This window comes from Alligator sinensis, unplaced genomic scaffold (genome assembly GCF_000455745.1).
Source record: "Alligator sinensis unplaced genomic scaffold, ASM45574v1 scaffold203_1, whole genome shotgun sequence".
NCBI lineage: Eukaryota > Metazoa > Chordata > Crocodylia > Alligatoridae > Alligator > Alligator sinensis.
The window spans coordinates 2,778,172-2,801,606 of NW_005841949.1; the positions used below are offsets into that span (position 1 = coordinate 2,778,172).

The following is a 23,435-nucleotide window of genomic DNA, read 5'->3' on the forward strand; positions in this document are numbered from 1 at the left end:
CTCCAGATGAGCTCCAGAGCTCATCACAATGCATCAAGGGGACACATTTGCATTTATAGTACATATATCATGCTACTTCTGTGATGCATTTATGCCCAGAACTGACATGGATATAGATATGTCAGGACATATTTGGGGGATGCACTCTTGGATGGCTTCAGAATTTGTCATATATGTGAGTCGATGCAAGTGTAGAAGCCAAAGGATAGTGATGAGGGTGCCAGAGCAAGCATTACATTAGAAGTGGTAAGCATCACTAACAGAGCAGAGAGTGTTGGGGTGAAAAATGATATCATGGGGCTTATAATGATATCGGGCTTATAGTGCCCCTCATTTACATTGCGACATTGTTTCTCTTACTGCATTGTAAGAAGGCCTTGTATGTGACTTGGTTTTGTTATTTCAGGAACAGCTTGCTATTATGTAAATAAACACCGTGGGTGAAATCCTGGCCCTTTTGAAATTGGTAGGAGTTACACTGACTGCAACAGAACTAGGATTTCATCCTGTATCCTAATGTAGGGCATACAGGTAATTGTGTGTGCAAGTAATGCTCATACATTTTCATCATTCTGAAGACTGGGACATTAAATGTTCTTTTTGGTGCTTTGAAGATATAAGAATAAGTTAAATTATATGTTATCATTATTAGCTTTCTATAGAAAATGTTTCCAGATACTGAGTAAACTCCTTTTTGCTTACTGGAACATTTGTTTATGGGAACAATTTGTATTTCTTATTCAGCTTGTTTGAGTGATGCTAGGATTACTTATTTACGTACTAGTCATATCATACCCCCTGTACTGGATTTTGCAGCCCTTATACTGAGTAGCACATGCAGTGCTCACACAAGGAGTTCCATGGGCTCCCATCGGCTGACCTTTGGGAGTAACTGCTATGCCCTGTGACTAAACATTTCACAGTCCTTCCCACCCATTGCCCCCATCATTGAACCATTTAGCTGCTCTTCAGTTTCTTGGAGGAAAAAGAGAAAGGAAACAATGATTAAACTTCAACCTTTCTGTTCCTTTTATTTTGACGTTGGGACACCCAGGAGGTCCAATAATCATAACAAATAACATTGTGCTTTCATCCATAGATTTCCAAGCCCTTCTCTTTTAATAAGGAAGTGAGAATCATCTCCATGTTATGGATAGGAAAACAGACCCATGGAGTAGACAAGTAGCTAGAGTTACCTGCCAATTCAATCAGGAATATAACCTAGGTTTCTGGAGCCCATCACCAGCTTTTTCCTCTTGGTCCCACTGCCTCCCATACAGGTCCCACCGGAAAGTTAAAGAAAAAATGTATTTGTCTCTCAGCTTTTACCACCTTAGATTGAGATCTAAATCTATAGAAACCAAAAGAAAAATGAAAATAAATGTATTCCTGTAATTCTTCAGTTATTTTTTTCTTAGTTGTCATTCACTGTGTGAGTCCCTGTTATCATATGGGAGTGGATTCAGCAATTTTCAAGGCATTTTTAACTGGTCTGTAGTTCTACTGGTAAGTGAAAAGCTGCCATGTAAATGCACAAGTCATAGATATTTGCTTAGTGTTTCTAACTCTAAAACATTGCTTGGAGTTGTTGAGAAGATTAAACCTTTTATGATGTAGTTGGTAATACTTTAAAAAACTGCTTGGTATTTCTTGTCTCCAGTTCCGAAATTTAGAACCAGCAGCTGTCACTTCTTTGTTGTACCACATCAATAACTTTCCATTCTGTGTGGCTGCATCTACGTGAGACACTGATTGCACAGTAGCTCGTTACTACTGCGCAGTAGTGTCACATGGCAGGAAGTGTGATGTGACGCTGGTGTGCAATAGTAATGGGCTACGTGCAGTCAGCATCACGAAAAAGCTGTTTGGTGATGCTACTGCACAGTGACTCCAGTTACTATGCAGTCATTTAGTACTTATTTATAAAAGTGCTAAATGACTGCGGAGTAACAACAGCACAGTCAGTGTCTCGTGTAGACGCGGCCTGTGTGTTTCCTTATATCCATCACAAGGTTTTTTGGGTAAATGCAATATATTTTATTAGACCAACTAAATAGTTGGAAAAACTGTTCTTTGCAAGCTTTCAGGCAGAAACACCCTTCTTCAGGTATAGGGAAGTTTGTGCCCAAAAGCTTGCAAACAATTTTCCAACTATTTAGTTGCTCTAATAAAAGGTACCACATTTACCCAAAGAACCTTGTCTGCCTATGTCCTTAGACCAACACAGCTACAACCAAGAACCCCTATATACATCACTAACTTTTTGCAAGAACAAGCAATTTAAAATTGTAAGGGAAAAGTTGGTAATAGTGCTTTTCCTTCAGAAAGAATTTGGGAAATCACTCATTCCAAATGAAGCTTCAACTAGCATGAGTGATAAGATTTTTTTATCACATCCCAGGGAATGTGTACAATTCCCACAGTTTTGTTGCCCCAAAATCAAGGGAGCTTTGTGTGGGTGAAGCAGTTGTAAAGAAATGAAAGAATCTGGCCCAATCTGTTTCTTGGGTTATTTGTTTGTTTGTTTTTTTGAGAGTTACCTTCTCTTAGCAGGAAAACTCAAACAGTTGCTCAAGTCACACTTAAACAAATTGCTCAAACAGTTGATCTTGCTCAAACAGTTGATCAAAGCAATCAGATGTTTCCTCAATTGTCATCATTAGAGTTTAACAATCTCTATCCTTGAACTGTGTTGCCATGCACAGCTGATTTCTTGTGGAGTTGTTAGACCCACTTCTCTTCCTGTTATAGGTGTACTCTGGTGTAACTTCATTCAGTAAACTGACTTCTGATTTAGAACACTATGACAGAAGTTTTACTGTCATCCCTAGACCCTAAGAATCTATTATTTTGTACAAAGAATAAACATGCCATCCAGAAATTAAAAATGGAATGCTAGTAATCAGCATGGGGGAGAAAAGAGACCATTTTCTTATATGAACCTGACCATTCATTTTCAATAGAACCATGAACTTGTTCTGAGCTACCCTAGCCATAACGATCAAAACATGCCAACAGAATCCAACCGTGTATGTTTGTATGAGGAAAACTAATTCTTACAGTTTGCAACCAGTCTAAATACAAATATTTCAAATGTATTTTTGCATAGAACTTTGAGGAAGTAATTTTGTTTCTTCACTCTAGGTTGTTACTCACGTTCACTTGAGTTTGGAGAATTTCATCAAGCAAAAAACATTTTTTCATTTCTGGGGAACTAGAATAAAAACTTGAATTTTAAAATACAGGATAAGTGGGTGTATATTCAGTGAAGTGTCATTCTGTGCTTAATCAGGAATCACAAGAGAACTAACTGCTTTCAGATTTTGCACAGAACATTTTCCATGGTTTCTGTGCCAATAATAATGTCCCAGGCTTCTCATTTACAGAAGACAACAAAGCCTCAGATTTGTAGTTTCAAATCTTGAAACCAGCATCTGGTTTCAAGATGAACCTAAACCTTCATCTTTTAGCTTGAACCTAAACTGTCATCTTTTAGCAATACAAATTTGAGTTCCATGATGTTTATGTAATAAATTAAGCTTGAAAAGCATAGGTACTTGTTTACTCTGCCTGAACATTAATGATCTCCTGACACATATTGCACAAGAACCATTTTACCTTTGTACCCTTGGAACCAGAATTCTTGTGCATCAACTAGCTGTGATGTTCATAAGCGTGTGCTTAAGTGGATTTAGGTGCCTACATGCAATTCTTGTCCTCCCTGCTAAAATCCCTGGAAAACAGTGCAAAAGGTGTGTGGGTCCTCTTCCTTGCTGCTTTTTTATGGATCTGTCTTAAGTAAGGTAACCATATGTCCCAATATAGCAGGGACAGTTCTGGATTTCAGAGGCTGGTCCCAGCTGGCTGGTGAGAAAATGAGCATCCCGGAAAAGCAGGAGTGCAGGGTCCAGCCCAGCCAAGAGCTGGAGCAGTGCAGAGTGGCACAACACACCAGGCAGGCACCACTGCTACCCATCTGCCCGCTGCATCATGCTGTCCCACCCCTGCCTGCAGCAGCACTGCTAGCTTGGGAGAGGAGTGTCCCAGATTTCCTATTCTCCCATGTGGTCACCCTAATCTTAAGAGTAAAATAATGGTGTATTGCACAAGTGATGCATTAAATGACTTTCATGGAGTAAAAACAGGGTGGAATAGAATCACACTTAAGCATCTAAAGTCCACTTAGATGCCCAACAAGTGGAATAGAATCTGGTTTAATTTGTCTACCTGACTGCTGCTCTCCTCTGCTATATGTAGCTCCATTTTGAGGCTGCTGTACACAGAGCCAAATTTAATTTAACTATTTTTCAGGTATGTAAGAATGGACGAAAATACAAAGGATTTTCTTCCATCACCCTTGTGTGCAGGTGCTGTTCAGAATCATATTATACAGCATTCTGCATCCTTTTAAGGGATCCTAGAGCTAGAATGCTCCATGTAGAGTTCATTTGCCACATACATAGGCCTTGTGTAGTCCCTAGCAAACCCAAAGATGCCTAGGACAAAATTTAGTCCATAGCTTTGTAAAATGGTTTGGAATTATTTGGAACAAAAATAGAAGTGAAGGGGCTGTTCTTCAGCTGACATAAATTAATCTAGCTCAGTTGAAGTTAATGTTGCTATATCATTTGACCCTTTCTGTGAGTTTGACCCATGTAATATGATTATTGTTGGCAGCACCACATGAAGAGTACTCTGAACTATTAGGAAAACCCATTAAGCTAGGAAAGGTAGAATGTGAACAAAGGAACAACTAAGAAGTCTATCTGACATGGAGTGAAACAGAGTTTATTGACATTTCCTGCTTCTTTAGGAGACCTTGAGCCTGACAGTGCAACCCAGAAAGCAGGCAGGGCTGACTAATAAGGGAGAAAACCAAATCCCTAGGAGGATGTGCTGACTCAAAGCATTTTCTGCAGATGTATCCCTGTCAAGGCTCCTACAAGACCTCTGACCAAATGTAGAGCTGGCACTTCTGGGTAATTATAAAAGGCAGTACCTCAGCTAGAGAAAAGAATGGGGCTGAGGAGAGGAGGGGTATGAATAGGAGAGGCAGGCATCTTGTCATAATTCGACAGTTGAGCAGAAGTAGAGAGGCTGTAGTTACAAGAATATTAAATCACAGCTTAATGGCAATACCTTATTGCTTTTCTCTCTCAGGTATGGACTGCTATTTGATCCCATAAAGATAATCTCAGTTTTCCTGAAAGATCCCTATAAGTGGCCAGCGATATGTCTCATTGCTGGTAACCTGACAGCATGCAGATGTCATCCACCAAATACCCAAGGGTATCACTTTTGAGTTTAGGAGTGTACTATGAAATATTAGAACAAATATATTTTCTCTGTTTTTTTGTGGATTGCAGTCAAGGCCCAGTTTTATCTCACAAACCCAGATGTGGGCTTTTGGCAAGGTTTATACCTCTGCTAAGAGAGGTTGTCTATCTTCTGGTTTTCTCTTTTCACATAATCCCATGCTGTCATCCAGTGATAGTGAAATAACAAAAAGATCCAGTTCAGCAAGAATGGCAGGCCCAGGGTGTACCTGGCTCATTAATTAGGAGTGATGCTGTGAGGCCTCTATTTTTATAAAATAAGGCTTTAGAATCTATTCCATTTTAGCAATGAAGCCTCAGCCAAATACACCAATGGGATTATAAACTGTAACTCTATTGAGAAAAATAAAGTTTGCATCCAGTGATGAATTTTGCCCCACCCTTATTTTTGAGAAATTACGTCTTAAGCTTCTAGGAGGAGAGATTCAAAGGAGCTGCTTCTGTTCTGTTCCATTCTTCTATGAGTGCCTTCCATTGATGCACTGAGAGACATGACTGACATAGATCCATAGGGGTCATGCTGTCTCAGTTTGGTGCTTTGTTTCAGTGAGAATGTGTTTTTTTGTTTACAAGTGTCCTTACTGCTCTGTGCTTATATTACAGAAGGCAGGTTGGAAGAATGTCTTGTACGCAAAGGTAGTGAGGTTTGTGATGGTCCTAGATGAGTTCATTCCACAGACTGAGACCAGAAAGCTCTGTCTCCTGCATAAGCAAAAGTTACTGTTATGGGAGAGAATTCCACTATAATTTCATCAGAATTAAAGTTCTGATTTCCACTAGGAAGAGTGAGATCACAAACTACTCTAGTTAATGTGATTCTGTTACTACCTCTGCATGCATAATTCTTGTTGAATTCAGGATGGCTGTAGAATTGTCTGCAGTGTCTGGAACTTAATTGTTTATGGAGCAGTTTGCTACACTTTTCTGACAAAGTATTAATATGAATATGCAAAAATTGTCAGGCTTTTAAGAAGTTAATTATTTTAAAAAATCTGAAGATAAACCCTGAAAATAAAGATCTGATAGTTACCCCAAACTGCAACAGGATGTTTATGAGAGCATTGTATTCAAGTTAATTTTAGCTTAAAATGCTAGGGTAATTTTCATTATGGACCACAGGAAAAGAGCTACTAGTGAGAACTGCACATATCTCATTACCCCATGTGAGGATAAGTGTTTGAAGTGTCCTTTGTTCCTTAGTTTTAAGTTTTCACTTGTGAAGTATTTTCCTTCATTTTATATTTCCTCAGTGGTTAGGAAGTGCAAGTATTCTGCTCAGATTGTCCAGAGCTGAAATAGCTGGATGTTCCCTACTAATTAGATTAGCAAAAAAAGGCTAGCAATGCTGAATTTAAGTTGGCAGCTTTAGGCACAAGAATTTAAATATCAGTGACATTAATGAGAACACATTACCAACCTTATAATCCTAAAAAGTGAAATGGTTCATACTAAACATGGTTTAATAGACTCTGGACAAAAGATGTAAGAGAGGCTACAGGAAAATATTTTGTTCTCTCTCCCAACTCAGCAACTTGATGAAGAGTGGGCTCTTGCTCATGTGTTTTAGTAACAACTGAGGCCTCTGTGCAGCTCTACACTTCTGCCTCTGCCATAGCACTCAGTTCCATTGCCTGCTGTTCCTTACATGGCCTGTCCCTTCTCTTGCAGTGGACCACAGTTATTCTATTGCTCGGAGGGCCTTGCATTTCTGAGAAGAAAGGGTTATCATTGGCCCTTGTAGCTATAGTTCCATTCTGTCTAACGTCTTATGACCTCATTTGGTCATGTTCAGAACATCTTCACAACCAGAATTGCTCTTATACACAAAGAGAAGCAAGGCTCTTTTGTGATATCTTTTGTTGGACCAACGGTATAGTTGGGAAGAGCAGTGGGACAAGCTTTTGGGTATCAGATGCCCTTCCTCAGGTCACCTGCATTATATACAGAAATTTGTAGGTCCCCAGAAAAGTATTAGTACAGAATTTCTTGATATATTTTTATTTCCCTTCTTTTCAGCCTCCATTTTGTTTGTGCTTCCTGCAGTTTTTATTGAAAGGTATTTAAAAAAGGTAAGCAAAGTGGTTGTCATTATGCAGTGTGCTTGTTCTTTATAATGGTTGATATTTCAGCCTAAAATTCCCACACTTTGGCACAATTAGCAGTCTTAGATTAGAAGACTGGAGTTAAAGAGTGTACTGGAGCATAGGCATGTTGACTGAGATGCCTGGGAGAAGCTTGCACCATGCCTGATTTTGCTTTCTGTCCAACCCTGCTATGAGATTCCCATGATCACTGCATTTTAACAGGCTCACCCTTACTTAAAAAGCATGTTATAAATAATCCCAAATGACCCCTGGCTACTGTAATAACAGAACATTCTTATCCTATTTTAGGTTTGTGGCTCTGAAAGCATTGGTTTGGTGTTACAGTCTGTTAACCTGTTTTTACTGATAACATTCCCAGCTGTGATGTTATGTAGAATTTAAGCATAACTCCAGGTGAGAGACTCATGTTGTGTTTGAGGTACAGTGAGGTACAGTATATTTCCAGCCCAGTGATGTCATGGCAGCATGGCACAAGCTTGATGTACTTATCTTCTGGTGTGAAGTTGTAAAAGAAGGGCTACTTTCCATACTATACTGTCTTTACATAGACAAAATTAAAAAGCATTTAAAAATGCATAGAGCAGTCTTGTTAATTCACTCTCATGTATTTTTTAAACAGTGCCACAGAATGACAGACATTAATTCTGACTTTGACATCTCAAAGGTTTGTTAGTAATGAAAATTCATACTAATAGGACCCATTTGGCCTGCGGAACATAAGAGAACAATTCTTAAAGACATTCTGCCTTCTTGTTTTAAAAATGTATTATCTGATCCTTTCTTTGTCCATGTATGTAGCTGCCATCAGAGATGGTGGTAATAAGCCTGTCAAATCTCCTCATGCTGAGTTCATGAAGACTTCTGTTAATTAGATGTATATACAGCAATCATTAGTCGATTGATTCCTAACCCTAGTTATTTTATGGATAGTTACACTATTTAGTGACTAATTGCATTAACATAGTATCTTTACTGTCATATGTAAATATGTTTTAAATATATATTTTAGAAAATGTTAAATGTCATGCACTTATTTTTATTCCCTTTCCAAGTACATTTGTGTGTAAATACGTCACCTTTATAAAAAGCTTGTTTTTTATGCCAAGTGTAGCCAGCAATATTCTCATCATTCAGTTGCAGCAAGAAGTCACTTCCACCGTAGTGATGCATGATACTTAAAACTACTGAATTATGTCAATGCTGATGGAATCTGGCTAAAGGTGACGGCTGATTATCAAAGAAAAATCTGCTGTTCACTTACACATGGGAAGGAAATACATAAAGGGCCAGATCTAGGAAACTGTAGGCCTGCAAATGTGCATAAAAATGTGAACTTTGTGATATAAGTGTGCTAATTGTGTGAACATTAGTAGACCAAAAGTTCTGAACCCTGGACCAAAACTGGCAGATTCACCAGTTTGCTAAAATATATAGTTTGCTTGGAAACAGCTGCTAAGTTTTTCAGCAGATGTCTAAGTAGAAGTGCTTTTTCCCTGTAGCTCACTGGACAAGCCTATTACAAAACTTGTACAGAATACTGCAATAGCTCCATCTACTGAAACAAATCATTGGAGACTCCCAAGAAGCCACAGCAAATTAATCTCCTACTCAGAACTCCAGTATTATAAGTATGTTCTGACACTTTCATGTCTCATGTGCTTTGTTTTATACAAAATAACAAACAAAAACTATACTAACAATTTTGAATGTGTGTGCACGTACATATGGGGAGGTGACATCTTTCATGAAGTCAAGTAAAATATTGTATAACAACATCTAGGCTAGGGACAGACATTGAAAAAGCCTGAGCCTGAATTGACTTAATCTTTGTAGGTTAGTCTAACCTGGCTAGGCTAAACCAGTTTGTAAGTGTGAAGACATCCCCTCTGGACTCAAAACTCAGGCACATGCCTGAAGTGGCTCAGCCTAGAAGCCGGGGGGCACTAGAGCAGCCCTGCCATCCCTTCCACAGGGCTGAGCTGAGGGGGGTGTGGCCAGGCCTGGGCAGGCTGCTCTGATGTCCCCCTGCCCTCCCCTCCCCCCCCAGCAGCCCAACAGGGAATGTTTATCACCCCTAACCCAATGTTTATCAACCCATTAAGAAAACAGAGCCTTTCTCCATTAGTTCAGGCTCAACTTAAACAGCTTTTCCAAGGAAGGACATTAACAGCTACGTGTTGATTAGCTCCAAAAACCTGTCTGCCTTTGTCACCTTCCTCAGCATGGGCTGTAGCAAGCATGTGGTCTGATAGCTAATGCTGAAAGGTGTCTGTGTAAAGCAGAGGGGCAGGAGGAATAATCCCTGCTTAACAGGGAAAAGCCAGGCAGATGCCCGCAGTCCCCCGGGGAGCACCAGCGAGGGAGCAGAGGGGAGGGGCTAGCTCTGCTGTTCCACAGCAGAGCCCTGCCCAGCACAGAGAGCATGCTGGGATGCTGGGGGAGTCTGGTTTATCTAAACCAGCAAGAAGCCTGGGACAGACATTGCATAAACTAGTTTGATCTGCCTTTGTCACCTTCCTCAGCATGGGCTGTAGCAAGCATGTGGTCTGATAGCTAATGCTGAAAGGTGTCTGTGTAAAGCAGAGGGGCAGGAGGAATAATCCCTGCTTAACAGGGAAAAGCCAGGCAGATGCCCGCAGTCCCCCGGGGAGCACCAGCGAGGGAGCAGAGGGGAGGGGCTAGCTCTGCTGTTCCACAGCAGAGCCCTGCCCAGCACAGAGAGCATGCTGGGATGCTGGGGGAGTCTGGTTTATCTAAACCAGCAAGAAGCCTGGGACAGACATTGCATAAACTAGTTTGACCAAAATCAGTTACCTCTGATACTACATTCAACCAGGTTTATCTCAAACCAGTTTCAGCCATTTTCAAACTGGTTTATTTGCACTGAACATCTTTTCTGTTATAGGTTTAAGCCAGTTTCTGATTACTTAAGCCGGTTTATGTATAATGTCTGTCCCTATCCCTAGGGAGAAGGAAACCATATTAGAATGGCTTTGCTATGCTTTATTATTTTAGCAATTTTGCCATTCAAAATCAGTGGGTAGCATTTCAGGAGCTGACAGACATGCAGGTCCCCATTCTAACTCATGGCACATTGCATAAAGCATCATGGGCTAGAGCAACCCCCTCCCTTTCACCTTCCAACCCAACAGACATGTACCTTTATCTGCTGGGTTAGGGAGGGGCAGGGGAAATCAAGCCTGTTTGCCTGCCTGTGCCATGATTGGGGCTGGGCTAATGCAGCCCTATCCCCCGAGGCCTCCCAGCTCTCTGGCTGTCTGCAGGAAGCTGGGCACAGGCAGGCAGTCTGATGCAGCCCTGCCCACAGTGCTGTCTGCAGGAAGGGGGAGGGGGGAGGGGCGAGGTGAGCTGTGGGCTGGGTTTCTCTGGCCTGAACTGAAGGAGGGGGGGCAGAGGGGATCTGTGAGGTGATGGGGAGGGTTCCAATCCACCCCTGCCCCCCACCAGCTCAGGCTGGGCAAACCCCAGCCCACAGCTCCCCATGCCCCTTCCCCCCTCCCTTCCTGCAGACAGCACCATGGGCAGGGCTGCATCAAATTGACCCTAGTGAACACAAGCTCCCTAAGACACTCCACTTTGGAGCACCTCCTTAGATGAGGGTTAATTTGTCACACAATCAGCCACTTTTAAAATGCTTTGCAATCATGCACGTGTGTCACAGCACGGCTGTACAGTGCTTTCAGAGGGCTAATCATGCAACAAATATAACTTCTGTCTGCGCCCACCATTACCACAGTTATTTTCTGTTCTCAGTGCAGAGAGAGTGTCTGGTACCTCTGATATGGCCTCCATGGTAACATGGTGATAAATGTTTTCTTTTCCATGGTAACCACTTACTGACTTCCTGAATCACAACTCCTATTTGTTTCAGGATTGATTTACTGTAATGCTGCCACAAGCTTCTCTGTATGAGCAGGGGACCTTTCATGATAGATGGATTTCATCTTGGGGCAAGCTGGCAGTATCTCCATTTCTGGTACACCTAAGGGATTCTAATAAGGGGAACATTTTAATTTCTAGGACACTAGTTCCCAATATTTTTAGATCCAAGGCACTCCTCAATAGATTTAAGGGACCACTTGGAAAATGCCAGCTCTTAATTTTAACTTGTTTTCTGACTACAGAAAATTATAGAGTAATTCTTTTGTTGCAAAGAACTTACAAAGCCCAAAACAGGGCAGACTATTTTTATGAATACCCACTTGAAATCTCTGGGTTTACTTTGTGAATTATGTTTGCACACCTAACATTGCTGACACTGTGTGGCACCCCACATCACCCTTGGAAAGATACCAAGGCACCTGATGTGGGACCCTAGTTGAGAATCACTGCTCTAGGGGCTTCATAGTCTTTTCCGCAAAGGCTGCAATGGGGATGAGCTACATTAGTATGTCCTTTGTCTGCCATGTCATGCCCTTTCCTTGGTTCAGAGCTGCCTTGGCCATTGCGGGCTCTCCTACAGCACCTCTAGGCAGACTTTCTGCTGCAGGGGCTCTTTACTATAAAGTCCATGTCAGTAGCAAATTGGTCCAAAATTTGCATAGATTGAAATGATCCCTCAGGAGATGTGTATCTTAGGGGACCTTATCTGAAGATAAAGGCATTAGTTTGAAGCTCTATGATATGGATGCATCAGGTAGGCTGCACTGACAGATCAATCTTCTTCATCTGATTAGCAAAGATAGACAAGCTTCTCATACTAAGGGTGTGTGCTGGGGAAGATAAATTAACCTGCTGTATCAGATCCAGATTCACTTTATTTTCTTTCCTTTTTTCTTAGTTGGAGGGCTGCTGACTCTGTTTGTGTATATCACCATTGCTCTGAAACTGGTCTCCTATTATCAGGTGAATCACTGGTATAGGGAAGGAAACTCCCGACCCACCAAAGGCACTGCCAGAATTCAAGGTCAGCAAACTTAAAACCCTTCCATTAGCCAAAGCTGTAAGAGACATTAAAATACTGTACTGTTATAAGTGGCTCTGTGGACTGAGCACAGGAATAGGGGATTCCTGGAGTCTACAGGCAACCCCCGCTTAATGCTGTTTCGCTTAGCGCTATAATGCTCATTTTAAATTCATACTTGATTTCACTTACCGCCCAGGGAGTTTCACTATAATGCTCACGATCACTATCTTGGATCATTAAAAATAATTGCAGTCACCATCTTGTGTCATCAAATACTTTTGGTTTCACTTAACGCTTGTTTCGCTTAATGCTCAGTTTTTCAGGAACCAATTAAGAACGCTAAGTGGGGGTTGCCTGTACTTTCAGCTCTGAGAATTCATCGTGTAGAAGTATAATGAACTCTGTGTGGATCTTTACCTTGTGATTGTTACCTCAATGTAAAAACACTCCTTTTTGGTATGGGCATAATGGTGAATAGTGGGCACCTATACACGTGCCCAACATGTGTAATTGGAACGCGTTGAAGCAGGCTCAATTAATCTAGTGCTAAAATAGTGCACTCCAGCAATCTTGGTGTCACGTGTATTCAGTGTCCCTGTGCTTCAAAATGGCGGAAGGGCACTTTAACTAAAGCTCATCAAATGAGCTTTAGTAAAAGCACTCCTGCTGCCATTTCAAAGTCTAGGTCACTGAATACACAAGACGCTGTGAGTGCTTTAATTAGAGCAGCTCCCAAGAGCCGCTTTAATTAAAGTACTTCCTCACCCACCCCAGAGCACATGTAAAGACACCAGGATGACTAAAATTATTTCAGTTTCTGCCTGACTGAGATCAGTAGAACAGATATAGGCCAATGCCAAGTTTCAGCCTGCTTGAAGTCTGACCTTTTCTTGCCTTTTTTGATCTCCTCCTCTTATAGTATATAGCCTCATCTTGTTTGCCTGAATTTACAGAATATCATGCACATATTCCTAAGAGGGAGGGGAAATTGTTGAATATGATTAAAAAAGAAAGTGCCCAAAACCTGATCTTTTCTCAGTCAAGATGTGATTCTCCTTGTGAAAAAGAGGAAGGATGGTCTAATATTAGGGTACTAGCCTGAAGTTTTAAAACCTGGGTTCAGCTCCCTGTTCCATCATAGACTCCCTGGGACAGTCACTTAGGCCCAGACCTTCAAAAGTGTTGAGGTGCCTAACTTAGTTGAAGTCTCAAAAATCAATGGGAACTAGGTGCCTTGATAGCGGTTATATCTTTGAGGATGGAGGTCTTGGCCTCTGCATACAGATGGAGAACTGAAGTATATCAGGATTAATAGCACTGCCCTAGAGAACAAGATGCTGAGGTGTTAAACTACTCTAGTGGGGAGGGGGACGTGTGCAGAATTAGAGAGAGAGAGAAAGAAAGTCAACTCTAATCCAGAGTGTTTGGAAAGGCTGGAAGAGTTAGCAGTAAATTGGTGTTGGTGCCCATCTCCTTGGACTTTGGGAAGGTTGAGCACTGTAGCACCTATTGCTTCTTGATATATAAGTCATTCATGACCTTGAATTCACTTGAAGCCATATGAAAGATTTTATATATGAATGTTGCATGCCTCCCACGGCTGGGGGGGCATGGCGACCTGCCTGCAGGTGGCAGGGGCATAGTGGCAGCGAGTGGGGAGCTTCTGCAGGTGACCATGGCAGTATTGGCAGTGGGGGCAGGCCAAGCGGGGAACTCCTGCAGGCAGCTGCAGTGGTGTTGAGGGGGGGGAAGCGAGTGCTGACCAGCGATCGGTGACCACCCTCAGATGCTGTCAGCACCACCGGCAGTGCCAGCAGCAGCCAATCTCAGGGGGTTCACGTATACCCCCTATGCATTGCCAATGATTTTATATCTTTTGTTAGCAGCAGAGTCTTCGAGCTACCAGTCTAGAAAGAATGAAAGAGGGCAGACAAAGCAGATCCTGTACACAGTGAACCTCAAAGTAAAAGGTAACATTGCTTCAGGTTGTCAGCAGGATATGTATAGTTTACACTGCATCGATGTAGCCACGGTGTTTTAGGAGGTGCATACCTACCTTATCCTTATAACCAAATGAACAAAGGTTGAGTTTATAATCACCCTTCTTAAAGGGATACCATCCATTAAAATCACAGTTCTGAAATTACTTAACTAGGTAATGTCATAAGTACATGTAAGACAGGGTGGGCAAAATACTACCCGTGGGCAGGATTTGGCCCATCAGGCCATTGTATCCAGCCCGTGAGGCCCCTAAAAATTTTGTAAATTAATATTTATTTGCTCCTGGCCGCCTGTCAAAGATGACAGGAGCCAGGGGCAGTAGGACCCAGGGGGAGCCGGCAGGACTGAGCAGCCCCACCCCGCCCCACCCCCAGCCATTTCCCTGCCTTCCTGCCTCTGCTCTGCTCTAGCACCACGTGGCTCCCAGCTGCATCCCCGAACCACAGGAGCACGGGGGCCGTGCCGGTTCCCTGGGGTGTGCATACATGTGTGTGTGTGTAGGGAGGGGCAGAGTGTGTGTGTGTTCATAGGGTGAATCCCACATGCACACCCCACCATACACATATACCCTCACCCCCTCTCACACTGCCATCCATGCAGACCCCCACAACTACATCCCCTCACATAACCCAGCCACTCTCCTCCCCACATACATCCCCCCACAAACCCTATACTCATCCACCCCCACATATCCACACACACCCCCACATGCCCTCACCCCACACCCACCCCCCACACCTATCCACCCCCACAGACACACCCACACCCTCCTCCACACCCCACATACCCACAGCCCCCCACAAACCTATACCCACTCCCCATTTCCTCCACCCCTCCACAATATACAAGAGTGAGACTTCATTTTAAGCTATTATAGACAATCACCTCTATGCACATTACACAAATGCATGTAAACCAGGACAAAAATATATTTTTAAAATCAATTAATGAATGTTGTAAATATTTGTTTTTTAGAATATAATTTTGTATTTTTCTGGTTCTTGAGATGGCAAAACCCCTTGCTGAAAGGAGTACTTTTGGGGGCAAGGGGAGAGACTTCTGGTGGCAAAGGTCAGGGGTTAAGAGGAAGGACTTCCGATCACAAGATGGCGACTAGGTGGGGGGGAAAAGGGGGAGAGCACCTGTCAAGGGGTACGGCTACCTGTGTCACCCTCGACAGCTTGCCAAAACTCAGTAAGTGGCCCTCCACCTAAAATAATTGCCTGCCTCTGATCTAAGACTATTAGAAATGAAAGAGAATAGCAAAAACAATAATTCACTGGTTTTAGTTTATTTTTGTGTATTTGACAGCTCTTTGGGGATAGGCAAGTTCACCATTCACTCCTGCATAGCCTGTTTTTTGTTGAAGTCTTTCACAAGACAATCAGTGCAAAAAATCTTGTTTCAAATAGAAATGATATTTGTACCTCAAAAGTACTTTTAAAATCGCGTGCGTGTGTGTATGATAAAAAAATCAGTCACTTAACCAGCACTTATGCCTTTTATGTGTTTGAAAAATCTCTGTGCCTTAACTAAAGCAGAGTTTTTCAGAGCTTAGCAACATTTATTATTTAGTTATCTAACTAGGATTCTAATGTTAGACATGCATTTTTTAAAAATCTTGTCTTTAAGTTCGATAGTTTGGTGTATGCTCCACAACACTAGTTTAACAAGCTTCTATGAAAAATGAACTATCTTTAAGTGCACCTCCACAGCAAGCAGCTAAGTGAGAATGTTATTTTATTAGCAGTTATGGAGAGAGAAGAGATCCCCATAAGAGAATGTCTGTGCCTTGGAGAGCTCTCTCTCTGCTATGTTGCCAGTTCTGCTATATCTCTGCAGAATTTGTGTTTTGTAGCTGTTGAATTCTGAATGAGTGCCATGCAGGCTTCTTAATGGGAGACATTACAGTATAGGCATCCTCAAGCAGTGCAGAGCATTTTAAAATAAACAGTGCTAACTTAGTACAGTCACCCTGACTTACAAATGCTGTGAATTTTACCTGCTGTGAAATATACACTGAAGTGACCTGGCCCTTTAGCTTTGTCCTAATATCATGGTTATTGTGTCCAGGGGGGGTCCAGGCTATTGTGCCTAGAAGAGGAAAAGATAATGAGTGAAATTTTGACCCCCCTTGTAAAGTCAATAGAAAATTCCCCTTGACTTCAGTGGGCCAAGATTTCACTTAAAATCAAATAATTCCTAACTGCTAAAAGCGCAACATCAAACAAGAATTGTAAAAAAAACAAAACAAAAACCCCAAACAAAAAACTTTAAGCCATGCTTAAGAGTTGTGTTGTGCCTGTCCCTTTTGTGTTCATGAGGGGAAAGGGAGGGCAAGGAGCCTGCTTCACACACATTCTCCATGCAGGGACTGACCACACTTGCAACCATTGTGTTTCCTTGAGCACAACGCCTGCACCTGATTGCCACAATAATCACCAAAGCTGAGGTAAAGACAGGTGTCTCTGGTGGGTTATGGAATAGAGAAAATCCCACACAATTTACTGATTTGTTTGATGCACTGGCTGACGGAGTAGTTAGTTGATTGCACAATTTCACAATGATTGCACACTTAATTCATACAACACAATTTTATTTTTAAATTCTTTGCTACGCATATAACACTGCTTAGCTTTAAGAAATACCACAAACATTAAGAACACAATAACTACATATATCAGAAACAATGCTCCAAATGCACTTCCTTAAAACAATTACAGTTACAACTAAAAGTTAAATTTGAATCAATACTATTATTTTTCATAATATACTTACAATCCTAGAATTCCGAGAAGCCAAACACCTAGATATGCTTTCATTCCTCAGTAGTACAATTTAATGGGTTGGCCTCAGTAGTACAGTTCAATGGGCTGGCCTCAATACTGATAGGACTAAATCCCCTTCCTTCAGTCCCTTTTGGGCACTCTGCGGCTTCAGCGTGAACTAAGAGAGCCGTGTTCATGGAGAGGGTGGTTCAGGTGTTCAGTCTGATCCGGCCTATACTTGCGATTCTTCCTTCATTGTTCTGCAAGTGAGGTTACCTCCAAATTGGGACAGTAGGTTACAGTTTTTATTGAGTGAGTTGCCATCTTGGGCCCCTCCTACCCAAACCTGTCACTGCTCCCAAATTTGGGCTCGGATCTTTCTTAACAGATTCTTTTGCTTGGTAAGCAGTTTCTTTTCTTGACCATTCAATTACTTTGGGGAATTTCCTTTCTTTCTAATCTTTTCAAAGGCCCTAGGGTTTGATCTCTCTGAATGTGGGATGTTTGCTTAAGGGTCATTTTTATGTTAACTTTGTTAAAGGCCTCTAGAGATAAAATTCAAGAGTTAAGACTTTGAGAAAAGTCAGGACCTTCCACAGGTAGACCAAAACAATGGCCTAGATAAGAAGATAAATCTTGTCTTCTTCCTGAACTGGCTAATGGGCAACTATTACAAACATTCAAACTATTTCATTCAATATGACAACAGGGTCATGGCTCTTTCAGGGTAGGACAGCAACTGTAATTCTTAGGATCTCTACAAGACTACTCAGCACCACCTGTATCTCAGGCTGTTTTCTACTGTCCTAGTATAGTTCACTCACCCACTTCTTCTGAAATTGACTTTTATCAGGAGTTATTCACACAGTAGAGGTCAGGATCTAGCCTTAGATGATCTGTCAGTGGAGTCGCAGACATTGACAGAGTGCCATGTGTGATCAGAATGTTTTTTCCATAGCCTAAGGATACTGTGTGATTCTGGTTACACTTGGAATATCAGTTTATGTGTACTTAACAGTATGACAACATATATTCATTTTCCTGTTCCTTCTAGCAGCATCAGACTTAACTGGTGAAGTATGTATTGATACAAACCACAGTCCTTTACAGTAACAATGACTGTAGCTGAAATTCAATAGGTAGCCTGAATATTAAAGTAGGTCTGCCAAGTAAAGTGGATTTTTTAAAGAACATGCTATTTATGATATTTTTCTTCCCCCCACCCCACCCCTGCCAAGACCCTTACTACTTCCTGCTGGCCCCCATACTTTGCTACCAGCTGAATTTCCCAAGACAAAAGCAATGCAGACAAGGCTATATCATTTGGAGACTCATTGAAATGGTAAGAAAAAGATCTGCATTTAAAATGATCCACTTCTTCAGCCCTGCCATGGGTACTAACTGTAAATCATTGAAATATATGGCTGGAAGAGACCTCAAGAGGTCATTATGTCCAACCCCATGTTTAGGCCTGGATCATTCCTGTAAAACTGTGATTCTCAACCAGGGTGCCGCAGCACAAGATAAACCCAGAGATTTCAAATAGGAATTCCTAATGTTAAAACTATTCTGCTCTGTTGCTGTCTAAAGTTCTTTGCAACAGAAGAATTTCTACAGAATTTTTCTGTACTTGAATAACAAGTGAAAACTAAGAGCTAGCATTTTCTGAGGGGTGTCCTGAGTCTAAAAAGGTTGAGATCTACTGCTGTAAATCATCCTAGACAAATATGTGCCTAGCTTCACTTAAAAATGTCCCATGATAGATATCTACACCTTCTCAAAGTGGGTACCTGCTCCAATGCCCAACCACCCTCATAGTCAGAAAGTTCTCCCAATCCAATCTAAATTTCTCTTGTTGCAATTTAAGCCCATTTATCAGTGAATGCAGTAGACTTTGAAGTTTTACACTGTGGGTGACATTGTATGCATTTTCCTGAATACTGGTGCTACAAGTCTGAGCCAGATGCTCATTATCTCGTGAACATGTTTTCCCCTGATGTTTTACAAACCCAGAAGGTCCATTTCTGCAATATTAAAAAAAAAGATTTCCTTAGTTCTCTAAGGAAAAGCATTCTTCCAGCTCTTAATCTACAAAGGCACAATACAAGTACACCATACTGAAACGTGACAATCACCAGTGCTGTCTGCAGCTTCCTTTAGTTTCTTTGAAACAAATTATGCTACAGTTGTACTGTTAAATTACATCAACTCAGTGTAACTTTCACTCTTCACTGACATTTTACAAATCGTGGGTATGTCACACAGATTCCTATATAACCTCTCCACCACACAGATTCTTCAGGACGCGTGTGGAAAATTAGTTTTGGCCATCTTGGATGATCTTAATAAGAGAACTCCCTAAATAGTGGTCATAGAAAACTCTGTTTCATAGTAACCCTTACATGGAAGCTTCCCTTTTCAGCCTGATAAGCATTGGCCATCTGGGTCAGTGAAACTGGTGTGAAGTGTCTGGAACTCTCTCAGCTCCAGCCAACTCAAGGAGCAAAGCACCAAACATAGCACCCACACATGGATCCACTCTGTGTAGCAGCCACTGTCCACTTTTCAGTCTGACCTTTAGTCCATCATTAATGTAGGAAACGCAAAGTTAAAATTCTACCAAAAATTTTATGAAAATGGTGAGAAGTCCTTGCATTTTGAAGGTTCAGATGTTTGACATCTTGTATTAGGTGAAGTCGTATATCAGAAAGCACAACATCCAAGAAGACTGTCACCAGAGGGGTATAGCACAAGCAATTTCAATGTCAGTTAATTGCACTTGAAGAGGCTGTTGTTGTTATGGTAATAGATTGGAGATCTGCAGTGTTGCCATGGGATATGGTGAAATCAGCCTGAGGGAATCCAGGAAAGGCTCTGAAGCCCTCTCTTGGTTTGTTTTTTTGCAGGTATTTCTCTTCCATCTCATGCTGGGGCTAATCCAGCAGGTATGATTTTATTTTATTTTTTGGGTGGGGGGGATGTCTATAGTTCAACCCCAGGGATTCAGTTGCTTCAGAATGGTAATGAGGTCTGCTGTGATGTGCCCCTTAACACCAGAAGCTGATTAGGACTAATCTTTATCACTTTATTTTCTTTACTTTCAAAATATGCCCCTACATCTACTTTTAATAAGTACATATTTTGGAAACTGATTGATTTGTTTATTATGTACCTTCATACTCTCATCTGTTGGGACATAATACCCCAGCGTTCTACTGCAAGAACACAGTGCCTGTATAATACAGCAGTGGGTCAGACCTGTTAGGCAGTGAGGCAAACAACACCTTTTAGCTGTGTTGTGAGACCTCCATCACCTTTGTCTTGCTCCTCCCTAGCAGTCTATGAATCAAGTTAAAGACTGAATCCACATACTAAGAGAGAGTACAAGGAAAGTAGCCAGCCACTGTCTCTGTTGTTTGTCACCAAGAGTTTTTAAAGCAATACTCCAGATTCCCCAGGCTTCCAGTCACAAAAGTGCAGCTGGGCAATTCTGCACCCTGAGCAGCAGTGGCATGTGGGGCAACACCAAAAGCCAGGTTGCTGGCAGCTGCTATTTTTGTGTCTATGTTGTGTTCCCCCTTCAAAGTCAATGCCTGGGGCTGGTGCCCCACTCAACCCCTGCTTTGTTAGATTGCTGTCTATTCATCTCAGTTGTTCCTCTAACAGCAAACTGCAAAAACACCTAATAGCAAAGGTCTAAACTTTCCTTATTAGAAAGTGGTGTTAAATGACACCGGAATTTATACCTGTTTCTGGAAGCCACCCAGTTAGAAAGTTAAATCCTGAAAATGTACAAATATCTATACACAAATATGTTCATGTCTCACACTGACTAGTGGAGCATTTAACTGGGACTCAAGAAACCTGTATTTTGTTCCCATTACTGCCACTGACCTGCTAGGTGACACGAGCAAATCTCTCTGCTGCACAAAGATTTGCTCTGTGCCTCAGTTTCCCCACCTGTAAAATGGGAACAACAATGCTGGCCTCCTTTCAAGGTGCTTTACAATCTTCTGATGTAAAGCTCTATATGAGAGCTATGTATAACCACAATAATAGTAATAATAAAATATATATTTGTTTCCAATTCCCGTTCTTACACCTAGCTCACCTAGCTCACCTGCTTATCCTGTTCACACTGTGTCAAGAGTTATCATTGGTCTGGTTGTTCAGTAATTTCCCCATCAAGGTTTTATTCCAAAATCCCTTGAGCCTGAAACAGTAGCAAATGAGTGAGTGCAGTGGAGGAGGATTCAGTTAGATAGGGTTTTTTTTTCCAGTAATCAAGTGTAATGTTAATTATAGCATAATAATGGTCTAGTTAATAATCTACCTCATAAACTCCTAACTCTACCTACATACTTTAAAAAAATCTCTCTGCAAAGTGTCAATCTAAGATGCCCCCTTTTGCACCATAGTAACAAGTGCTAAGGATTCTGCTTTGCTGCAGTAAACCATCCCCACACCCCCATTTGATTTCATGCCTTTTGCTCACAGCTCGAGAAGATAAAAGAGCTTTGTATCCTAACATTTCTCTGAGCCCTGCTCTCCCCAGTGTAGGAGGATACCAAGTTCTGCTCCATATCTGAAGTGATAGTGAGGGCATTATGGAATGTCACAGTCTTCAGGACAAAAAGGAATCACTCATCTGTAGGCTAGGATGCAACTATTTAACTGGGTGTTAACTCTTCTTCTAGCTCTTCAGTTTGTTTGACAGCCTTGGAAATGGTTTGTATGCTACAGAGGCTGCAGCCCTGTTTTCTCCTGGTAACAGAGACATAAAATAATGAGTCACTTTGCAAAACCTTCCAGAAAGAGCTGTTTGTGTCCTCATCATTGTCTCTGTATTTTTTCTTTCAGTGGATTGTATCAAATATAAATAAATCAATGAAGCCCATAAATATAAGCAAATAATACCTTCTTATTTTCTTTAACCCAATTCTGTTTTATCTCAGTGCTCGAGATAATGTTAATCAGTTCTGTTTATTTCTGCAGGAAATAGAGTCCACCTTGCTCACAGAATACATTGTAAAACTAGTGGTAAGGTCAATCTGTATGCTTTTGCACTCACTGGTAACCATTAACCTGATGCTTATCTATGAGAGATTTCCCTTTGTAACAGAAAGCAAAGGAGATCTGGAGGTGCAAGGGGTTCAGTCGCATACTAATTCCATTCCCTTCCATTTGTCAGTCTTTGGCTTTTATAGTGCTGCTATCACTAACCTCCTTTTTCAGTGCTTCCAAAACTTCTGATGAAGAACACTATGTATAACAACAACAACAACCATGTTAAACAGCAATGGCAAAGTCCATGGTAGATTCCCTAGAGCAGTGTTTTTCAGCCTGTGAGCTGGGACTCAAAAGTGGGTCACAAGAATATATGAAAGGGTTGCAAACAAACTTTAAAAATGAATCGACAAACTTTAAAAATGGATTCTCTTTAAAGGAGAAAAATGTGGGAAACTATGGCTTTTCCCTTGCAGGCTGGCAGAATTCCAGCCTGCGAGGGGCTGCTTGGGGCTGCCCCTGCCCCACGCACTGAGAGTCTGGGGTTGGGAGTGAGAGGCACTGAGTCGGGACTGGCCATTGTTTACAAATGGGTCCTGGTACAAAAAAGGTTGAGAACTACTGCCCTAGAGTGGTTTACTCCCTTCTCAGGGTCAGAACTCCTCTTGGGACATGGTGGCTTTTCCCCCTTTTTTTTAGCAGGGATGTTGGGCAAAAGCAGGCTGAAGGGGCATCTGATTTATAAGTATCATTCGTATGGTAGAAGAGTTTTTTTCAAAGAACAATAAATTATAGTATATCTTAAAGAGAAATCAGAGTCTGGATCCACCTGTTTTCCTCTAGAAGTTTGTTTCTTAACCTGCGCCCTTGACCTAAGATTTCTTTGATCTCACTTACTTATATTCTTCATTCTGGGCCCAATATCTGCATGGTCCCAGAGGATGGTATTGATAGTGCTTTGTAGATCAAAATCTGGCTTTAATATAGCCATTAACTTCTTTCAATACAAGGACTGAGGCTTTAAACTGCCTTGGAAAAGGTGTACAGCAGCATTCTGTATTAAGTGAAGCCTGTGCATCATCTATGCATCCAGCTTCAAATACAGGCAATTCCATTAACGTAGCCTGTAGCTGACTAATACATGGATCATTGGGGGCTGGAAGGGACAGTTTCCTAGTGAACAGAAATGGAAGCACTTTTGTTGAGTTAGCAGCTATATCTTTTCCTGAAATTCTTAACTGCCTCATATATGAGAAGATGATCAACTCCCTGATGGAACCCTAGACTTCCC

At 41.6% G+C, this 23,435-nt stretch overlaps 1 protein-coding gene across 1 annotated transcript in view; it reads left to right on the plus strand.

Annotated features, from left to right (window-relative positions):
• Nucleotides 1–1,458: 1,458 nt before the first annotated feature.
• Nucleotides 1,459–23,435, plus strand: part of LOC112549700 (diacylglycerol O-acyltransferase 1-like) — a 35,599-nt gene continuing 13,622 nt past the window's right edge. The window contains exons 1-5 of the mRNA XM_025199809.1: nucleotides 1,459–1,506; nucleotides 7,353–7,405; nucleotides 12,243–12,368; nucleotides 20,044–20,082; nucleotides 22,133–22,177. Coding sequence (XP_025055594.1) covers nucleotides 20,062–20,082; nucleotides 22,133–22,177 — 66 coding nt within the window. The 5' untranslated portion in view covers nucleotides 1,459–1,506; nucleotides 7,353–7,405; nucleotides 12,243–12,368; nucleotides 20,044–20,061. The remainder of the gene's footprint in view (nucleotides 1,507–7,352; nucleotides 7,406–12,242; nucleotides 12,369–20,043; nucleotides 20,083–22,132; nucleotides 22,178–23,435) is intronic.